Raw genomic sequence first — 22,240 nt, forward strand, 5'->3', positions numbered from 1 at the left:
GCCTGCATCTCATCTCCTCTGCAGCACTTCCAACTCATTATTTTCTTTACTACCCATCGGGTTACATACAGCCTCTCTCTTTTTAAGAGTCCTTTCACCGCTGTTACCGTGTCTGCATTTAGCTTTCTCTTCCCCCACCCTTTCTTTCATTCTTTGTTCCCATTTTCAAGAAGTGCCTAAGACCCATTTGTTCACTTTGTGGGTGGCAGGATAAGCAAAAAACAATGTGCAAAACTCAAGCTGGAGTGCCAGCCACTGCTGTTTCAGAAGGGTTAAGCACTGAACAAGGCCCATCTCCTATATTGAGTATGATCAGACCTAGTGCATGTGTAAAAGCACTTGGGAATGTACCAGAACTTAATTCATGTACGTTCTTAAATCCATCTTCATATCTTCTTGTGGAAAAAATTTGTTGAACGTGTGTGTGATCTTTATTTTGAAAAAAATACAGAGTTTCCATGAGCTTTTCTCAGTGTTTACTCAATTATGCTAAACTTTTGCAGAACACAGCTTTAAATTTTTTTAAAGAGTGAAAGAGCGATCGCAATAAGATCTGCCCCGTAACAGTCCAATTCAGGAGAAGCACCAGTGACTATAAATGTGACTTTCAAGTAATTCAGTGTGGTTAGCAGTGAGATATTCAGATGCGCTTACTGTACTGACTGAGACCAAAATTTTAATTGGAATGTATAATTAAATGGGCAGCTTTCTCTCTAGATTTCTTATTTGGGAATTCATAAGTGTTGATTATGTATTAATGTAATGGCTTGGTTGTAGTCCAACAGTATTTGCTAATTATGATGTGGGGATTTGCTCTAATTAGATACTACTTTGGCAGTGCTGTTTAATTCTAGTTTGACTGAGTTTATAATGGTTTTAATTTTAGGAATGCAAGCCTTTTTTTTTTTTTACATTTAATAAAAATATTAGAGACATGATTTTAAACAATAAGCAACATCTGATAGAAAGAAACCCATGTATGTTTTTAGCTACATGTGTAGCATATTATGAGCTATGTCAGGTCACCAGAAATTAAGTTGATTGGTCAATACAATGGACAGCTATCTTTTAAATTTGTTTTATTTTTCACATTGTAGACATCCAAAAAGGCTCAAGAAATTACTAACATAAAGCCTTGAAAGGCGGAATAAAAGGGACAGTATTTAAAAAATTAAAGACATAAAATGTTTTAAAAGATTGTAAAAGATGAAGGAATACACGACAGCTGGGCATTTCACTAAGAAATAGTAGAAGGTGACTGACAAATTCAAAATGCTGTTAAGTATATTTCCTTTCCATGTTTTCAGGTTTCTCAATCCTTGAAATCAGACATAGGAGAGTCCTCTATGATTATTTCCTCCCCTAACTCCGGAGTAAGCTCTTTATCACTTCATTGTAACACTGCTGCCATACAACTTTGAATAGGAAAGGATTAAGGATGAATAATGAATGAGTGGGGTGGTGTCTGTTTTTTTTTTTTTTTTCTTTCTTTCTTTTTTCTTTCCTGTGTGTAAGCAGGGGGGGTGTTGAAGGGAAGAACTGCTTTCCTCAGGAGAATTTTTCTTCTCTACCCGTCCTGGTGGAAATTGGGATGAGAAATTATTTCATTATATTCTTTGCAGTTTATTATTCAAGCAGAGATAAAACCAAACTCAGAGGAAATCATACAAGACTAAAGGCTTCTCCAACAAGACCCTTTGCATTAAACTCCAGAGATGAAGAGTCCATGCTTCAACAACTGAATAGCCAACCTATTCTTCATTCCTGCTTCCTTTGAGAGAAACAGCACCCCCTTGCTTCCACTGCCAAAGGTACACCCATATGAATGCTTTAAACCAGACCTTTATTTTTCAGTGAAGAAAGGACAGGGCTAAATAAGTTTAATTCCCTCTGTTTTTATTTAATCATATCTTTAATCCATTTAATATCCCTTCTGTTTTCACACTGTGCTACATTCAAGAATGTTGTAGATTTTCAGGAAAACGCTACTTAGAAATTAAATGAGATCCTGCAGATAGTGTTCAGTCTTGCAGAGATTTCTATGGTTACCTTCCCACATGACTTTAGTGTATGCACAACTACAGGGCTGTTTTTTTTTTTTTGTTTTTGTTTTTTTTTTTAGCAAGAAGAGTTGAGCATGATATGAAGAGCTGGACCTTTCAGCATACTTACACCATGGACACAAAAATGATTTGGAAAGAAAAGCATCTAGAGCTCTATGCTAGATGGTTTCCTGAGATAACTAGCTTAAAATTAGCACGGACAGTCTACCCTACTCTGCAGGTTTGCAAAGTACATGCAATCCTCGTATTGCCCCCTCAGCTATGCGTGGTTTCCTCTTGAGTTGTACAGTGCAGTCTGGAAAGCAAGGATTTAGAAAACCTGACTCTGTTCTGACATTGCTCATTTATATCAACTATCAGTATTTCTGTAAAGCTTGCAGCTGGAGATTGGAAGTTTCTTGCTAATCCTGATTTTAATGCTGCAGTATAATAATATGCAATTAATAATAATATGCAATCAAAGCAAAAACAGCTGAAGTAGCATCAAGAACACTGATGAACGTCTTTAACCCATCTCTCTCCTAACAGCATGCTAAACGAGGATGAGTAGGGTAAGACAAGTCCCTTTGGGAAATGCTATAGTGCCAAACCTGTACTCAAATCACAGAGGCAGGTCCACGTTAAAAATGCTGAATTGAAGAGCCCAGTGAATAGCTACTGGTCTCACTCTACACTGAAGAGCTATCAGCTGCCTTTCAGACCGTAAAAATGACGTCGGTTCAAGTCACTCAGCATACCACAGAAGAGGACAAGCTTTTTAGACTGAACATCAGGAAGATACTAGACAAATTTAAACCAATTTCTTCAACAATGCCCAACTGTAACAGGATTTGCAGTTTAACCATGTCTAGTGGAAAACAAATGTTCCTGTGGGTCCAAGCATGCTGGTATGAAGAAAGGAAGGCAGGCTGTAATGGTTTAATCATCTTCATTAAGCTAAAAAGGGGAAGCCTAGCAAGGTAGGGAGCAAAGCTTCAAGTAGCATTTGCTTCACCAGTGCTTAGGAAACAACAGCAAACTGACCTACACCCTGGTGGAAGACGCAGCTCTTCTGACAAAGGGTTGCTGCTGCAATATCACTCATGGGGACTCATGGGGTAGGAAGGCATACCGAACCTTAGCAAGGAGTGGGGCTAACAGGCAGAGACATCCCCTGACAAGGAGCAGGTGTTGTGGCACATCCAGTGATATTTTGTGGGTTACATTTCCTTAAACATCTGCCAGCTCATAATACAGTGATTTGCACTGGTGATGCTGCATACACTGCGGTTACGTGAAGTCCGGATTCACTCAGATACCCGAAGCAGAGAAGCCTGGAGAACATGCCCCAGCCAATTCAAAATGTGCCCTTAGTGCATTTATTGCCTGGAAGACAGAAGCGCTCACTCAAAACACACACACTCTCACAGGTCTGTACACACACACATTTCTCCAGCTGTAAAAGGATGAATCTAGCATGACCCCTGCTGACAGCAACCCTTCCAAGCTTCTTCCCTCCAGCTATCAGAATACCCAAGCCTCTCCTTCCTCCAGCAAAATCAACCCCATAAAAACCCTTACATACACACTCATGACTCACCACAAGTATAAACTAACCACAAAAAAAAAGAGCAGGAATTTTCATTTTAGTATTTGATTCACCAATCCTTGTACATTGTAATTTAAATGAACACGCTGGGATTCCCAGCTTGAGTGCTGCAGAACATGGGCTGGTGGATTCAGAGAGTTTAGGGCCACACTGCACTGCAACTGATGAAACTACAATGTTAGGTGAGGCTGTTTGCCAAATGCCAGGGCCATACCCACACCGCACATGGCTGATAACCACACCACACCGTACACTTCCAGCAGGCAAGACCCCAGATTTTCACTCTGAGAAAACACAGTTCCCCTCCAACGTATACATCCGCTGCCTTTCCTCTGATGATCTCTACGTGGGCTGTGTAAGACTGGTAGGTTCAAGCTTCTCATGCCTTTGTTTCAGTCTTGGGATGAACTCAGCACACTGGCCCTACTCCAGCAAATGCACAGACATCTTTCATTATTTAGTCGCTGTGACACTATTCACATGCTTAACTTCCAAGGACATGCCTCTGTTGTGTTGGAATAAGGCCATGGTATTCAACACTTGTCAGGCTTGAATCTTTGATCATAGTGAATGCTTCACTTTATATCAAAACAGGCTGTTTTTTAATTTTTTTTTTTAATCATTTTGCTTAGCTTCACATTGTATCTACAGATTTTAAAATATAAATATTTTTTACTCAATCTTGTCTTAAATGCCGTTTCTTTTCCTATAGGAGAATTTAAACACTGTTTTTAAATTTTTATTTATTCATTATTTATTCATATTAATTTCTCTCTGTGGTGGATTCAGGCACACAGGATTCTGAATGGCACCCAATAAGAACTATGCTAATGTGTGATGTCTTCTTCACTCTGGTGTGGAAGCACAACAGTTACTTCTCATGAGCAACTCTCGCAACACGTTTGTTTTACAAAACCAACAAAAAGAATATGTAATTTAAAAATATTTGCCTTGTTGAATGCAGCGCAGCTGACAGAGGCTATGAGGAAAAACAGTGCAAGTGTACCATGGAAGATACAAAACACAGCATCAGGAAAGGAGAAGAAATGACGTGGATCAAGCCTCAGAGAAAAGGATTGAGCATAAAGGTAGCTGGGGGAACTGGAGATACAGATTGTCATTTTATTATCTTAAAAAGAGACAGACATGGATGGGATTAAAAGGAAGAAATTCATGGAGCTACCTAAGTAAGAACAACCAGAGAGGCTCTGCTGTATCTCAGGGATGATGTAGGAGAGAACTCCATTGTGGATGCTTTGGATAGCATGGAGAAGATGACTAGGGGGTGGAAAGGAGGAAAAAAAAAAGACCCAGGAAAAAAGGCTAACTTATAATCCTGTACATACTGTACACTTGAAAACAACCCTGGGACTTGTGAGTGTATGGGTATGCAGGACCAGAGTGCTCTAACAAGAGAAAGACGTCAGAGCACTACCGGTAGTGCAGAGGGCGGAGCAGATCTGAGGCAGAACTTAAACAAGAAAATCCTGTAGATGTTATCTTCAATCAGAGGCAAACGGGCAGCTGGTTAAGGTTTCTACAGAGGGAGGGTTGGTTCAAGGATGGCAGGAGTACTCCTGAGAACTGGTGCAGAAACCAGCTCTCATGTTCTGACCAGCTGCAGTCTGCAGAGCTCCAGACAGATGGAAATCAGAGGGAGAGGAGCGAGCAACATAAATATGGCCAAGGGGTAAACAGTCAGTGGAAGATAAAGTTCAGGGCCAACTGCAGAACTGCCCTTGCTTTGTCAGCTCTGCTGCAGAGTCTGGAGCAGAGAAACTGTAATCAAGGGAGATACCAAGGAACAGAGAAACAGCTTTGTACTCGAGTAAGGCAGTATGACCAACTGGAGCCAGGAGCTAATGGAGTCAAAGCAGACAGGGAAATAAAGGACCAAAGCAGTCAAAGGCTAGAGAGTCAGGTAGCCTCTGCCTAGAAGCATCACCCGAGACTGAATTCAGAGAGCAGGCGGACCGAAACCTTAACTAAGTAATGCACCAGTACCTGTGTCCGGAACATTAAGCTTCTCCTTTTTGTGCTTATATTTGCTGACAATTTTGTGGAATAAGTTCTTTTTCTGAGACTGGAATGAACCTACAGACAACATTAATAATACATACTTTTAATCAGCAGTTTTAGAAAGAGCACAACAGTCACAGCATGTACTGTAAACCTCCCCTTCCACTAATGCAGGATGCCATTTCATGGTGAAGCACAAAAACTAACACCCACTGCGCTCTCTGGAGGCTCTCTATCTAAGCAGGCTGTACTCCAACCCACCACCTCTCTATGCAAAAGTGTCCCAGAGCATTTTGCAGAACAGTGACCTTCAGAAAGCTCAGCCATATAATAAAACAAGAGCTTTGTTTGTTTAAAGACACGCGCTCTTTTGGATGTGTAGTGGGATGGCTGCTTTCTTCGCAGCAGCCTGTATAGTGCTGTGTTCGAAACTGGTGACCCAAACAGTGTCGATAACGCACTGGTGATTAGTGGTTGCTGAGCAGTGCTTGCACAGTGCCAAGGCCTTCTGTTCCTCCCTCTGCACCCCAGGGCGAGGAGTGCCCTGCTGGGAGGGCACAAGAGGTGTCGGGGGACAGGGCCACGACAGCTGGCCCCAGCAGGCCGAGGAGATATCTCATACCATATGGTGTCACGCTCAGCAGTAAAACTGGGGATGGGTTTCCAAAGCAGACGCTGCTCAGGGCCTAGCTAGGCATGGGTTTGTTGGTGGTGAGTGAGTAGTTTTGCTCCACTTGTTTCTTGGTTTTTATCCTGTCACTTATTAAACCACTTTTGTCCCAACCTATACACGTCTTTGTCCTCACTTTCACCCTTTCCGGTTCTCTCCCTCATCCCGCTGTCAGGGGAGTGACTGGGTGAGGCCGTACCTACCAGGCATGGTCAACCCCCGCAGGACCAGGAGTTAGGTTTGCCTTTTTGGTGACCAGAAGTAAGTTTATAGTAAGTGCAGAAGTAAAAGCTCCCAGGAGAGTAAGGTGAGGGTGTACCCAGCTGATGGTCCCATTCCTACTTTGACAGTGGAGTCTTTGCTAGTAATAGTCAGAAGGCATTTTACAGGGCAGCAGACAAAGCATGCCACTAGCAGAAGCCATTAGGAAGCCATCCTTTGACTCACTAATGGAGATACAGCAGCAGAGAAATAACAGACGCATTATTTCTACACTGCAAAGCCACTTTTAGGCAGTTACTTTTCAGAAACAAGCTGCACATCAAAATCTTATTTCCGAAGATATAGCAGGTGAGCACTTCTTCAGGCTAGCTCCAAACAGACCTGCCCAAACAGAAAGGAGATGTGCTGCAGATGCCAGGACATCTCACAGCCTCACGAGAGGGCATCCTTCCCAGCTGCACTCTAGCAGGAACTGCACGCCATCCACCACACTGACCTCCTCTGCTCCTCCTTATCCTTACAAGAAGCCAGACACACACTGGCTACTGAGACAACTGTAAACGTGTAGTAATGTGATCTGCAGGTTTTGATCACTACCCAGCGCTATATGTGGGGAATGAAGGAGAAAAACATGTAGTGCAGGCAAGAAGGAGAACAGCATTCATAGAAACTAGCTTCTGTTTGAATAATACACAGAGAACAGTAAAACCTAGACAGGAACAGACAGAGAAATCCTAAGATTTTGTATATTTGGCTTTGTGGTTCACTGATGCCTTTTTTAAAACAAACAAACAAACAACAACAGCAAACTAAAGAAATCAAAATTTGGGAAAAAGTGAATAGTATCACAAAAAATCCAGATGTCAAACAACAAACCAAAGCAAAAACAAAACCAAAAAACAATCCAGGCTAGACACTATCAGCTTGAATTTTAATAGCTTTTTTAATAGAACTTGTAGAGAAAATACTGTAAAGTTCAATAGAATAGGCTGTATTCATTCAAACTAATTCAAGTGTCTTCCTGCAGATTTTAGAGTAGGTTCCTGAGTACCACAGAGTTGGATAAGCAGTATAGTGCCAGTACAAGAAAAATGCAAAGTATGTCACGAAAAAGCTCAAGCAGGTTGAGGGAAAGTGTACCTGGGCTTTCCCGAAGACTAAAGTCAAATGCTTAATTCATATCAGCAGAGACAAATCTTTCCAAAACAGTTCCACCAGACACAGAGGCAGAGATATGCAAGAGAGAATTCAGGACATCATTTCTACTGTTTTCTCTCTCTCTCTTTTTTTTTTTTTTTTTTTCTCCAGCTTAACAAATAAGTGATTTGTAGGTGCTTGGAATAAGCAACATTTTACATGGTATTACAGAAATCTCCACTGCTACAGCTTGGCTTGCACCCTACAAACTGCTTTATTCCACGGACTATCAGTGAGTGCCAGCAATTGAACAGAATAAATGAGATTAAAAACTCCCCAAAAGATGACAGTTGTTGCATGGATAAGGAAAGCTCTGTCTTAAATTTCTCTTTTACCATCAAAGAACACTTCAGATAAGCTTGTATCTGCACCACGTAGCAGATGCTAGATGGTTCATAGCACACGCTACTTGCATGTAAAATTCTGTTCTCAGATGGAAAGACATTGACTGCAGTGGAGTGAAAAGAGAAGCCACCTTTTTATAAGGAAATTTCCAATGCCTGACCCTTTTACCCTTTATTCTTGTGAGACAGTGCTCATGGTTACTTCCTATACCCTTTGGCCATTAATGCAGTGAAAGAGAAAATGAGTTAATAGTTATGTATGTCAATGTGGCATACTTAGACCTGAGAATCTGACTTCTAACTCCATGAAAAACTCACTTTGCACTCCCTGCCTGAACTACTTGGAATCAGCTAGACAATATGGATATGCTCAATGTCCTCTGTAAAAAGACAAATTATGATCACTCTCATATTTACACACACGAGTTATCTAGCAATTACTGAATAGACTATTTGGTTCTTTGGAAATGTCCCCATCCAACCCTTCCCTTAGATTAAGGCATGAACAGATGAACTGCCAAATGTGGGGCCTTTGCAGGGCATATTCAGGTATGAAAAACAGAGCCTTTCTTTTTCTTCCAATAAAAATCAACCAAATTAACAGAGGAGGCAAAATATAGACCAGACCTGAGAGGACATGGGCACACGTACTTAATTCCATCAGGAAAGGCCGAACAACGGGCCATTCCTAAGATCAAATACCCTTTTCCACTCTCCAAGAGCAGGTGTCCCAGGGGCATGGTTCAGGCATAACAGCTCACGCAAGAGCTTACACAACTGCTGGCTGTGCTATACCTGCTTCATGGGGACAGCAGTCAAATTTCAGAGATTTCAAACAAACACCACTTGTCAACATTCAGTCCAGAGAATATCCATGGCAGAAAGACCTAGCCAATCCTGCTGTTAGGCAGTGGATCCTAGGAGTGCCTTCCTATAGAAAGTTGAGAACTGCTTTTATTCCTGTAAGTTTACTTGCTATTGCTATACTGCCACCTTAAGTGTAGAGTAAGTCCTGTTCTGCTGATCTTCCTCGACTGAAAATATTCTATTTTAATATTCCCTCTTCTTTTCCTAGTGCTACAGCGGCTGCCACGTGAGTTAACCACCTGCTAATCCCTGGCTCCAGTGGCTCACTGTACTCCCTGACAGCACCAGGAACTTCCTTCTGGGGATAGCAGCATGGACAGCAGCAGCTGGTTAGGGAAGCAGCAGGCAAGAAAATGAACAGGCCATGCATAACAAACCATAATTGCATTTCCTCCACAGTTCTGGGCATGTGTTCCCCCTACTCCCCCGGAGTCCTTTATGTGCATGGCCAGACCAAACAGGGAACATTTCAGCACTGTCATAAGACAACCAGGATGAACACATGTGCCTCCCAGAAGGCTCTGGCACTGATTTGACATGAGGAAAGAAAGGCCCTACAGAGGAGGTAATGAAGCCCAATTCACTTCTACCACAGGCTCAGCTCATTCCCTCAGCTTGAGACTGGCCTCCTACTAAAATCCTTGCCTTGTCCTGTGAGGCCATCGTGTTGGCAGGACCCCATAAGCTCCACAGCTCCCAGAAGAGCTGGAGTTTGCCAAACTCTCCATTGTTTCTAAGTCTCTCAGGAGGACGGAGCTGTATTTTTAGGTTGTGATCTGTGAAACATTATGACTTGCCATCTCCAGACATCCTAATGCTTAGAACTAAGCCAAAAAACCCAAGCTAAGGCTGAGAGGAATGCCACAAAGGATTATTTTTAAGCTGATGCTTTACTTCTAGTCCTAGAGGTCAAAGAAAAAAAATAATTGCAGACAATCCCTTTCCTGAATAAAAGTACACCATGCAGTCGTCTCCTGGCCTTCCCAAAATGAGAACTTCAGCGAAGTGTTTGGTGTGTAAGTGAGCATTTCTTCACAGCACACCACAGAAATAATGACTGTGCCTGCTGCTCATTTTTGCATATAAGCGAATTAGTGACTCACTGCAGACTGATGACTCGTGTGGTGGGATGTTTTGGCACATATGCCATTGGAAAGAAGAAAAATAAAATCAGTCACAGCTCCAGCAAATGTCGGAGCAGGCCATCTGCACAGACTGAGTGGAGCTGTATTTTTCAGCCATTTTCTTACATTGCTATTGTACGTGCATGCTCCTGGCATGCTTGGGGTGGGATTTGCAGAAGGGTTCTGACTTTTTCAGGTCTACTCCCACTGAAGACAGATCCCTATTAAGTTTAGTGAGAGCAGAATTTGGAAAATCTGGAAAAACTGGAAAAAATTGCCTCTAATTTCAGAAAATTCAAAGTTTCCCTTGCACACGGACTTGAAACAGTTATGTCACAGGGTTCCTCAGGTATTTTTATGTTAAAAGAACTGCCTGAAGTGAGGACTGGGCACGGCAAGCACTGTGGAAGGATTCAGTTGACACTGATTCACTGATTTTCCACTTTGTAATAACAAAATGCCCTGACAACCCTGTCTGTTTGGGTCAGGCAGCAGATCAGGCCCATCATCTTATTTAGCCGCCCCACGTAGCTATAGTTTAATGACATATGACAGAAAATCAATCTGGCATCATTTACTCTGAAGTAAGATAGGGCCTTATCAGGCAGGGTATAACGTGTTTTTGTTTTAAGGCAGAGAGAATTAGTTAGAAAAGAAACAACCCACCCCCAAACAAAACAAAAACCCCAAGCATTTCTCTATTTTAATCACCTAGCATCCTCTGGGGGTTTTAGTGTGCAGTGCTCCAATCTACTTTTCAGCCTTTAGCTGCAATTTAGTAAGCACTGATTTGAAGACTGCAGAAAGTAATTATCAGAGGACTGAAAACGCATGGGAAGTTTATGACTCTGCACATGCTCATCCAGGAAAAGCAGGGCATGATTTTAGAGTGTTTACTAAGCCTACCCCTCATGATCATTACATATTGTTTGGAAACAAGGCACACTAGAGGCCCCAGCCACTAGCAGGCACCGTTCGTAATGGAGGCCTCATCTGCTGACCTTACAAGCCAGAGACAGCTCCAAGAAAGAGCAAAGCAGCCGAGACAGCTCCACACAAGCGGATAACACAGAGCACAGCAGAGCGAGATTAAGGTCTCCTGCATCCCAACAGAGTCACACCCACAGGACTGTACTGCCTCTTCACAGTACGTGCTCATCACGCTGCAAGAAAAAACGCCCCTTTTGCTTCTGCTGAATTCTAACGGTGTAAACTAATAAAAAACCTAGAGCCATTCCAAAGCAGTCCATCATTTTGCATAAAACTGCCCGTTTCCTGTGTTTCATTTTCTGCAACACTTGCAGAAGCCCAGCTTGTAGACCTGTGTTCATAACACCGTTGGAGGTTAGTGTTTTCTCGCTGTCCGTGGACTCAGGATTTGCAGGCAAGCCAACAGCATGACAAGGCTGAACGGCCTGTCAGGACACTACAAATTAATTTGGGGATTCAGCATAATGAGTATTTGGCTCTGCTTGAACAGTTTCCCCTATTCAGCTAGTAAGCTTGGTTGTGTGCAGTTTGGTTCAGGTTGTTTCAAATACACAGCTTGCATCCTAATTTTAAGAATCCTAAAAAAAAATCTGGCAGAAAACAAATTTAAATCAACATACTGCCATGGAATGTTTATATTTTTAGCAATTTTTCTTTTCCAAAAGGAAAAAAAAAAAAAAAAAAGGTATGTTGGAAAGTTTCTCAGTTAGCTCTTGAGAGCTGAGCCTCACTCTCCAGGGAGCTGGAATGACTGACGTGAGCTGCCAGCTCGCCCAGCTCGCTTTTGTGAATTCAACATTCATTGGAATTAGGAACAGATATCACTATCTCAGTCTACATTTAGTTCAGGGCTATGGTTAGATGTTCACTGCAAAAACAGCAGTGTCACCATCAGTTATTCCTGCCTCCAGGGCTGCTTGTTACAACCCCACAGCTCACTTGGCGGAAAAGTTCATGCGACTGTTGGCCATCTGCTTTGGTACAAAGTCAGCTGGCTTGGTTTAAAGAGCCCCATTTGCCAGCTGCAGGCAAACGCTCCATGGCCTTCTCCGCAGGGCTGTGCCAAAACTGCTTATATCAGGCTTGTGACCTGCCTGCAGTTATGTTTCTGACCTTCCCTTGAGACGTGGCCGAAAATATTCCAAACCTTTTTAATAGTGATGGAAGCAGGGAGAAATCCACACAGCTGATATTACAACTTCAATTGCCATGTTGTGCCCAAAAGATGTTGTGTAATAAGCCACTGCATTAATATACTGTTAAAAAAAAGTTCATTCATGCTCATTAAAGAGGTTCTGTACAATATATACCATAAAAATGTAAGAGAAAGAACTCGCTTTCTACCAGCACCATTCTAAATTTGCAGGAGTTTGACTGTTCCATATCTAATTATATAAATACAAAAATCAATACTAAAATTGGCATGTACTAGAAAAGAACAGCTGCTCAATCCTGCATATTCTAATGTAATTATTTGTGAAGCATTCAAAAGGCATAGATCTAATCCAGGGTTGTCTGGCTAAAATACACGTACTAGATTTGAAAATCAGCCAGCTCATGATACTACCACAGTAGCCGAACAGGAAACCAGCTTCACATTGTGAGCTGTGCATAACGAGCATTCTTCTGAGCATCCTTTTGTCTTGTAGAATTATCGGTATGTCATTGCTTCATTTTGTGTTGCCACAGCCTAAAAGCATTTTCTCTAACGTATACTTACTTCTCTACCTCTCCTGTGAAACAGGCTGTCTGTATATAAAACAGTCGAAAGTGTCATGAGTTATTCTCCCTCTATGACCCTCAGCCATAGAGCTGAGCACAGAACTAGTTTTCCTGTCCTCTAACCATTTTTATCACCTCAGAACATTTTCAAGTCTAACTTTCCATTGTAAGTTTGAAATCTTGAAGAAAAATATCCAAAATTCATTCAGACATTTCTGGTATCTTATTAATAAAGCCTAAAATTACATTTAAATGAAAACACCCATAAAACCGTGCTTTGAAAAACCTCAAGGTAACTTTTGACAATTGGCCATTTTTCCCCCCTGCCAGTTTCCCCCTGGGAAAACTTGTCAAATTCACTTACCTCACAAAGGTATTGAAGGTTTGCTTGCTCTGAGGAAATTATTTCACGTACAAGTTCTAAGAAATTCTACTCTACTCAGCATGAAAAGCAGAAGTCAAGAGTATGGCCTGGAAACTAATCCAGGTGAGAACCAACTAGATTCAGTGCTAGAAAAAAGTTTTACTTCACACTTTTCACATGTATAACAGTAAGGTAAGAGAGTGTAAATTCCAGAGCTTGTTTTGGCATTGTTATTGAAGAATGGACTGAACACAGTTACTTACCTTTGTTGGATTTTGGTTGTTCAGATGAGCCACTTCCAACCTTTCTCTTTTTCCTTGGAACAGATGAGCATCTCCTGTCAAAGGTAATAGGACTGTATTGAGGGAGGCTCTTGAATTTCTTTTCAAATTCTTCTTCCAACTTTGCTAAGCTAAAGGGGAAACAAAACCAATCAAATTAAACGTAACTCCATTTCTGGAGAATTGTGTTTTGTGTGCATACACACGCATCTATTCATATAAAGGGAAAGATATGCACACATGCACACTGTAAATGTCAAACTATTATACATAATCTAACTTTGGGAGGAGAATGTACAATCCATTTCCCGAATTTGGAACTCTGGAGAAATTAAGTTTTAATATATGCAAATAATGTAAAAAATTAGCTGCACAGATTCATAAAGCAGATTTGTCTGTTCTATGAGGGGAATGAGAAAAGGCAATAAAACCAGTAAGTAAACAAACCAATACATTAATTTCACATAAAAATCACATTACACCAGAATGGAGGTGATAATTTAAACTACAGCAAAAATGTCAAACTGTCCAACAAAGCTACCTAACAAAAATGGCAAGCCATCCGATCTGCTGTGGAAAGGAAAAAAAAAGTTAAACCTGGTGCTTCATGATGACAATTAATTTGTATTTCTTCTGGGGGATTATACTGCCTTCCTGTTTTGTTTGTTGTGAGATGAAAAACACAACTCATGGCTTCAGGAAACCCAACATTCCTCATAGGTCAGCCCAGCTTGAATGAGTGTACCTACCACTCAAGAAGTCCACAGATGTCGTATGATTCGCAATTGCCAGATGAAAACAAAGCACTTGAGCTGGATGGTATGGCACGGCCTGCCTGGCTGTAATGACTGTGCTATCTTGTGTAAGCATGACTTTTCAGTGAACTTCTGCAACCAGGCAGGATCACAGGAAGCAAGTGCATTTTAATAAAAGGCAATTTGCACTGCTAGGCAGATTATAAATAGAACTGCCCATGAGATGGGAACAATGACATTTGCTACTCATCTCAGATTCTAATTGCTGTGGAAAATGAGAATTGGACAGATGTTGGCATGATTGTTGGAAGGGATGGCCATGAGACACTCTACACTTGGACGTGTCACAAGAAAGATGATTTCCTGGTTTCTTGAAACAGCACTTCAATGCAATTGTGTTCTGAAAGCTTTGGTACACAGGCTGATACCTCATTTTATCTCTGCTCATCTGGAGTGGGGCTGTACACAAGCAAAGCACACCTGGCACGGACCACCAGGGAAAGCAAGGGCAGCTACCAATGGAGAAGGTAAAGGGACACAGAAGTAATAGGAGAAAGGAGCAACTCCAAAAGCAGCGAGGACTCCAGCAGACAGACACCCTAATGCTGAAAAAGGGGATGATGAAGGGAGCAAAAGAGTTCAGAGGAGTGGGTAGAACTAAAACCAGCTCTTCCAAGCAGACAGAAGATCAGGTAGTGCAATGAACATAACAGATACCTTCTCCAGCACTTCAGCTCCACAAATAACTGCTTCTGCTTTACAGAGTTCACTGAACAATATTCATTAATGGCATGGCTGAATCAGGAAGCAACATTCACTAATATGTATATTCCCCATCCAGCCAGACAGCAGTGGTAGAGCAATATTTGTCAAATGAATGAAATATTTACAGAATTTTCCTAGTGACTTTGAATAAATCATATAAAAATACATTTTTTTTTGTCTCAGAGATGCATTTGTTTTTCTTGCCATGAGGTGACCTGACATTTTCAATTTTTTCAATTTACATTTAAAAGATATTTCCAGATAATGTACTTTCTTATATAAAGCACAATAAAAATATAAGAATTGTGCCAGTGGTTTTAATCAACTATTCCTAATGAAAGAACTCTTGAAGATTTTAATTAATATAATATCTTTGCTGTAAAATGAGTTGCAGCTAAATTTCATATAGACCAGATAATAAATGCATGAAAAAGGCCTGCACAAAAGAAACATATTAAAATTTTAACCATGACATGTGGAAAAACTACTCTTTTGTTGTTGTTGTTCATTTTCACCTTAATTCAGATAATTGGAAGTCTTCATAACTTGCAAGTATGAATGGCAAAGCAGATTTAACAGCTATGCCTGCAGTTAAATAAATCTGTTAGTACTCTGACAAAAATTGTTACTCATACTAGAAGAGTAATTCTGTGCAGCCTTGCTAAATGTTAATGCATTTATATTCATTATTCTTCTGATATGTTTAATTCCTTTATTGTATATATGAACAGTTTAAATATCTTGCCTCAACAATAGAAAAATTGAGTATTTATCATAATTATTTGCAAATATAAGGATGGTGTTTACTTTTCCTGTCAGCACTCTCTTCAAATAGGCAAAGGAATCTATTTTTTCTAGTCTCTTTATGACGACTGAACACCTACACAGAACTTTAAATATTGTTTGCAAAGTGTGCTGAAAATATAAAAATATAATTAACCCCCTTCACCGGCTCTTGAGCAGCTAAATATTGTGATTAAAAAAATATATATATTTAAAGAAGTGTGCAAATAATGCCATTCAAATTTATTTACAGTATTGTAAACCAGGAAAGATCTCAGAGGAATTACTTCGGTATATAACCAATGTGAAACTAGAGCCTTACTCTGCCAAACAGGTTTTGCAGTTCACAGGAATTCAATGAATTGTGTTTATGTAGTTTAAAACATCTGAGGCTTGGATGTTGGGGTTTCAGTTCACTAGCTACAACAGGAAGGACTTGCTCTTAAGTTACTAGGCTGACCTAGCTAAAACTTTGAACAGCGTTAAGTAGCAACTTACCCCAAAACAAACTCTTCCTTTGGCTTAGTCTTCTTCAGTTTTTTGTTCCCACTTGTCCCGCTTTGGGAAAAAGCCCAGTTTTCTTCATTCCAGCATCCTTCATGATCTGAGGAGTTGCCTTTTCCTGAGCTTCTTTTTCCTGGGATAAAGGCAGAAAATTGTTCTCATCTTTACAAAAATGTGACAAAATGGGCTCAGAAGGAACTTGCATACCCACTCAGCAATGGAGCTTAAAGATTGTTTTGTAACTGCTTTAAGAAGATCAAACTTTTTTTTTTTTAATGGATAATAATCTTGTTGGCAACTGTTTTTTTCACCTTATACATAGATATGCATATACACTACCTCCAAAGTCAGGTTCTCTTCAGCTGTCAAGCAGGAGAAAGAGATGAGTAGCTTCACAGCAATAAACTTACCTGAATTATAAACACCTTTTTCTTTTCCATTTTGACTAATTACCCATTTAAATCTACTAATTGAAAAAATGTATTTCAATATGTCTCACTGAAAGCTTCCAGAAATTTTAATCTAAAATTTGTCCTACAAGGTAAAGGGTTCTCGCTCACCAATGACAGCAAAACTGATCACAGAATCAGCAAGGTTGGAAGGGCCCTCTGAAGATCATCTAGTCCAACCCCCCTGCCAAGCAATGAACGACCTAAGGAAAAGTGTCAGACATCTGCCTCTTGTAATCATAGTTCTCCATCCTACAAACCCAAAAGCTGTTTACATAGAAAAACTAATTGTTCAGGGTTACATGCAACAAGTCCTGGAAACATCTATTAGCAGGTCAACAATCAACCAACCTAGTCTTCAGTCAAAAAGCTAAATCTCAGGTAATGAAAGACAAAAAGTTAAAAAAAAAAAAAAAAAGTTAAAGTTAAAAAAAAAAAAAAAAAGTTAAAAAGTTAAGAGCTCTTCAGGTAAGTAGGAACGCAGTCTGCAAAACTCAGAGAGCTGCCCTGGACCCTGGAGCCCCTGTCCCCAGTATTCCAGGTGATTTGACAACCCCACCATGCACTGCTTGAACTTGAGCTTAAACATGAACTTCTGCTCTTCCTCCCACTCCAGGCAGCCTTTTGCAGTTCGTGCTGTAAATGGAACAGTCAAAGCCACCCACCTCTGTCCACGTTAGCACGCAGAGACGTGAGCATGCCCTCTGACACCAGAGTTTTATAAAGAGCACCTTTGCAAGATCTCTCTGATTTCCTGGAGCCACAAGTTTCTATCTTTTTAACACAGTCACTGTCCTCAGTTTTGACCTGTTCTGGTAAGCTTTGGGGTACCACCTCCTCTGTGGGGGTCAGTGGTTCCACTTTAATATTATCAGCAGCCTCACAGGGTACTTCCTTGTTGGCTGTAATATTAAGGAAATCAGGAGGCTTTGATTCTTTGGTGGGCTCCGTGGGTTTCTCCTTCGATGTTTTCTTCTCTTTCGATTTCACTTTTTTCTTTGGTGATTTTGTATCCAACATGCTTCCCTTCACATTTGAGGCAGGGCGGGCTTTTTTGCGGGGAGTTTCCGCAAGTCTCTCAGCACCCCAGTCCCCTTTTGCAACGGCTTCAATTGTGTACATGACACTTTCAATGTCCGACTCAGAGGACTGCCTCTTTTTACAAGGCTTCTTGGGGGTGGATTTTTCATTTGTGTGCCGGTCCAACTTATTTTTTTTCTTTTTCTTCTTTATCTTTTCTGGCTTGCTTAGCCCAAAGATGCTCATGTCAATCATCGAAAGCTCTGGAGAAGGGCACATGTGATCCTTTGTGTTATCATTTCTCTCAAAAAGACTGCTCTCCATTACGAGACTAGTAAAATCTCTGCACTGTGCAGTTTCTGATTCCTCAGTTTTTGTCTCATCCCAGTTTTGTATTTTCCCTGTCTCTGATTGTTCTGTTTTTCCTTTACAGGAGTCTTTTATTGTTGTTTTCTCCAGTTCTTCTGCTTCCATTTCATCTGGAACTTCCCTCGCCACATCTTCTGATGCTTCCACTTTTGTTTTCCCAGGTTCTTTCACTTTCACCCCTTCTGAAGCAAGGCACATCTAAAATGAGTTAAAAATAGTCACCATGAAACAAACATCAACCGTTAACATTGCTTATATTAACAGGAAGAGCACTACACATGCAGTCTCTCTGGGATCCTCATTTATGAAAGCAAACTATTTTAAAGAACAGTACTGAAAAAATGCTCAAGTCCTAATGAAACTGATGAAACATAATTATGGCTAAGTGCTAGAATAAGGCTGATGGATTCTACCACTCTGATAGAAAAATACTCCAACTGATCTAATTGGTGTTTCCGTGATCCTTGAAGTGCCTTCAATATATCCGGGAAACCCACTGCTAGTTTTATTTTCATAATACTAACTGCAACGGAAAAACACAGCATCTCTCACTATATTGTACCACAACCTACAGGAAATCTCAAATCCATACTCCCAGTTCCCAAATATCCCCATATACAATTCTTTCCTCTGTTTTCCAAAAGGCCCTGAAGGGGGAGAAAAAAAAAAAGAAGTTGATCAAATCGCAGCGATCAAGATTATTTTTCTTTACTACAATGTGCAAAATGATTTGGGAGGTAGTAAAAAACCTTCCAATTCTTTCTTCTTATGCCAGTCTTATTCTGCAAGGAACTGCAAAGCAGCAGTAGTTGCCATGGTTATCTCCTGGAGATAACATTAATGGAAACCAAAACGCTCATTCTGTCTGAGGAACAGAGAGGTTCAGAAGAAGAGCTACAACAAGGTCCTCAAACTGCCATGCTCCCTTAGCAATGACCTGGAAGATCCACTTGGTTTTGGATCACTTATAAGCCATGCTGCCACTGCTAGAGGTGGTAGTACTTCACAGCAGCAAGCAGTTGCCTTGGGAAGGCATGCTTTCTTCTTCTTGCTCTCCCTCTTAAAACCCTCTAAGCTGAACTCCAAGTGTTATTTTGTTTTTAAAACAACCAGCAACCGAACAGCCACCTGGACTGAAACCAGCTGGAGGAAGCTTGCTTTGAACCAGGCATCAGGAGCTTCCCTACCCTGCAGCTCAGCCCATGGGCCATATGGTCAGGATGGATGTAACTGCAGATCAACTGGGCTCTTTTTAGGTCAATTTTCCACTTCTCAAACTGGCAAGGTATTTTTTCTGGCAAACTAAAAAGATCTCTTACAGAAATGTACGAGTACTAAAGCAAGAACAGAACTCCGGCTTAAGTTTGTGATCTGAAATATGTTTCTGAAACTCCTTCTGCATGGATTGAAGAAGGTCAAGCTAGGCTGATCATTGGAAACACTGGAGCTTTGGCAGCACAGTGGCTGTTAGGAAGGAGTCTAAATTATGCAGGGGGGAATTGCATGACTATGCTGAGGTGGGCTCTGGCACAAAGGTATTTTTTTAGTGTGACTTTTTTAATGCACTGCAACGTAAACACAGCCCATGATTTCCAAAAGCTAAAGATCAATATTAAAAATGCAACTCATTGAACAAGAGTAATTTTTTGTCAATTAGATGCCGCCACCGTCACACCCTGCCCATGTTTTTTTCTCTTTATACCTTTGCTTCTTCTGCAGCAGCCAGTAATACAGAAGGCTGTGGGTGTGGCTACAAAAAAAGGTGTTTTTTTGTTTTGTGAGCCCTAAATAAACTTGCAAATCACAACCTTTAAGATTGGGAAGCTTGAAAAAAGGCTTACAAACAAAATAAATACATTTCCGTAAAAGGCCATCAGCTTCAACTGTTCCCAGAAGGAGTAGCTGCTGAGAGAATCATTGGAACAGAGTTTCTATAGAAGTTATTGACCTGTTTTTTTTTTTCCCCAGTTCAATAAACAGTACGCACAAAAGGAGAAAAAAAGTGGCTAATGCCCTTTAACGGGTATTTGTAATGGTGATGTCATCTGAACAGACTAATCCACCCCTTCATCCCAGCTCCTCCCTGTCCCCATGTACCCCCCTCCCCAACCAAACCAAACCAGTCAAACCCCAGTCCCTAAAAGAATTAATTGAAACAATGCAAATGGAGATTGGATAACCCCTTTGCCACAAGGGCCTGCGTACTTCTCATCAGCCGCAGCATGGATGCTTAGAGGCCTCCATACTGATGGCTAGTCTGGAGAAATCTTAATTTATAGCACCCAAGCCAAGATAATTTATGCTTCTATAAGCAACAGTGTAATTATAACTGTAGCAACGTACTGCCTTCCAGTCTCGGGCTATCAATATCATTAACTTCTCCACCCCACTGCACCTGTGATAATTAGTCACCAGTGTTTTAATACTACCTCTGCCAGCTGAAATAATGCTGATGTTCCACACTGCTTTGTTAAATCGGGACCTGAATGGGATGTACTCGAAGAAATCTGAAGAAAAAACAGGGGAGGAGAATAAAGAAAAACATTATTTTACCAGTACAATTATTTTATGCTTATTACACGACTTTGGAAAGGATTACTTCCTTCCTCTTCCCAAAATTCATTCATAAGATTACATTATCAAAAAGTATAGACCTGTGCATGTTGTTATAAATACAATCCCTGGGGACAGGGACTGGGGCACTGAAGCACCTGCAACACTTTAGTTAGCCTTCCCATCAACCCCACCCAGCTCAGTTTTACTGCTCCCTACCAATACAGGAAAGAAAAAAAATTAAAAATTCTCTCTCTATGTCCCCTGGAAGCTGCAGCGTTTCACAGCTTCTCCCAATCTGACAACTCCAGCCCAAGCCTCTGAAGGCTGCGTACAGCCATGCATTGTGTCAGTGCTGCTAGCTTTCCGAAGCAGAAGCGGCCTCCTTGCCTCCTGGAGGTGACGCACACTCCCTTCGCTGTCATCCCTCTGCACTGAAGGCTGAAGACAAAGCATGTATTCAGGCACTGCGAAGACTCAGCAGAGCTGAGCAGCAGCAGCCTGCCAGGCTTCAGCCCGCAGCACTGCTCCATCCGTTTTTAGAAGCTTAGAGATTCTTTGAATTCTTTAGGAAAGAATTAAACCCACTTCTACACTTTATTTTATCACCATCTGTGAAATACTGTGAAATATCAAAAGGGAAGGAACAGAAAGGGGGGGGATAAAGTTGGTTAATCCACATAACAGAGATGAAGGAGAAGCAGAGCAGTGTGCTGTGCTGAGGCTGACAGTCTCCCACGCTCCGGATCCCTGCCATGCCAGCAGCACAGAGACAGCAGTCCAGCCCCCTCTGGTGTGCAGCATCTGCGGTTTGGAGTTACAGTGGCACGGCACAAATGCCTGCCAAATGAACTTGCAAACCTCAGATGCCCTCGAGGTGATATGAACACATTAGCTTGGGATCATCCAGATCAGATCTGGAGCTGCTGTCTGAAAAGTTAAGCTGAATCTCTCATTTTATTTGTCCAGTTACAGACCAGCATTACAGAGATCTCCAAAACTGAAAAACACAAAACCAAAAATCCACCAACAAAGAACAGTATTAATATACTACAAGAGCCAGAGATAAGGAAGATGTGCTTACCGTGTCTGCCACGCCTGTGTCAGTTTCAATCAGAGCCTTTAACATTCATTATATATATATATATATATATATAATTAGGTTTGTGGGAATCCAGCCAAGCAACTGATTGTGGAAACCTGTCCAACATGGCAGCATCACACTGCCATGTTCAGATTTACTTCTGTGACCAACTGCAGGACAAACTCTGCACTGCTGTGGACAGACAGGTGCCTGGACTTCCCTTGCCCTTGGGGCTTCACAGTCGCATCACAACTTTTAATAGCAACTTCCAAAAGTCAGGCTGGATTCAACAACAGCCTTACTCCAGAACAGCACCACTCAGAGCATGCTGCTGTCCTGTGACAAAGGACACTAGAAAAACTTCTGGTGTCCCTGATTAGTGTTACAAACCTTCCTGATGCTCCAGTGCTGCAGTGGTCATATACCTGTACGGATCTCTAATCACAGGTAGGTGCAATTAGACTTACATTGGCACTGCTGACAATGTAGCACACACCAACAAACTCT

The 22,240-nt window shown here is 41.2% G+C and overlaps 1 protein-coding gene across 20 annotated transcripts in view; it reads right to left on the bottom strand.

Annotated features, from left to right (window-relative positions):
• BBX (BBX high mobility group box domain containing) overlaps positions 1-22,240 on the bottom strand; it is a 136,646-nt gene that overhangs the window by 13,228 nt on the left and 101,178 nt on the right. For 15 of the 20 annotated variants that reach the window (XM_082754931.1, XM_082754941.1, XM_082754940.1 and 12 more), the window contains 5 exons: positions 20,526-20,603; positions 17,373-18,294; positions 16,253-16,391; positions 13,434-13,582; positions 5,656-5,745 (listed from right to left, as the gene is read on the bottom strand). In XM_082754931.1, the coding sequence (XP_082611057.1) occupies positions 5,656-5,745; positions 13,434-13,582; positions 16,253-16,391; positions 17,373-18,294; positions 20,526-20,603 (1,378 nt within the window). The remainder of the gene's footprint in view (positions 1-5,655; positions 5,746-13,433; positions 13,583-16,252; positions 16,392-17,372; positions 18,295-20,525; positions 20,604-22,240) is intronic. The other 5 variants (XM_082754937.1, XM_082754934.1, XM_082754935.1 and 2 more) reach the window with 3 other exon arrangements.

The sequence above is a fragment of the Aythya marila genome, assembly GCF_965140915.1.
Source record: "Aythya marila genome assembly, chromosome: 1".
Classification (NCBI taxonomy): domain Eukaryota; kingdom Metazoa; phylum Chordata; class Aves; order Anseriformes; family Anatidae; genus Aythya; species Aythya marila.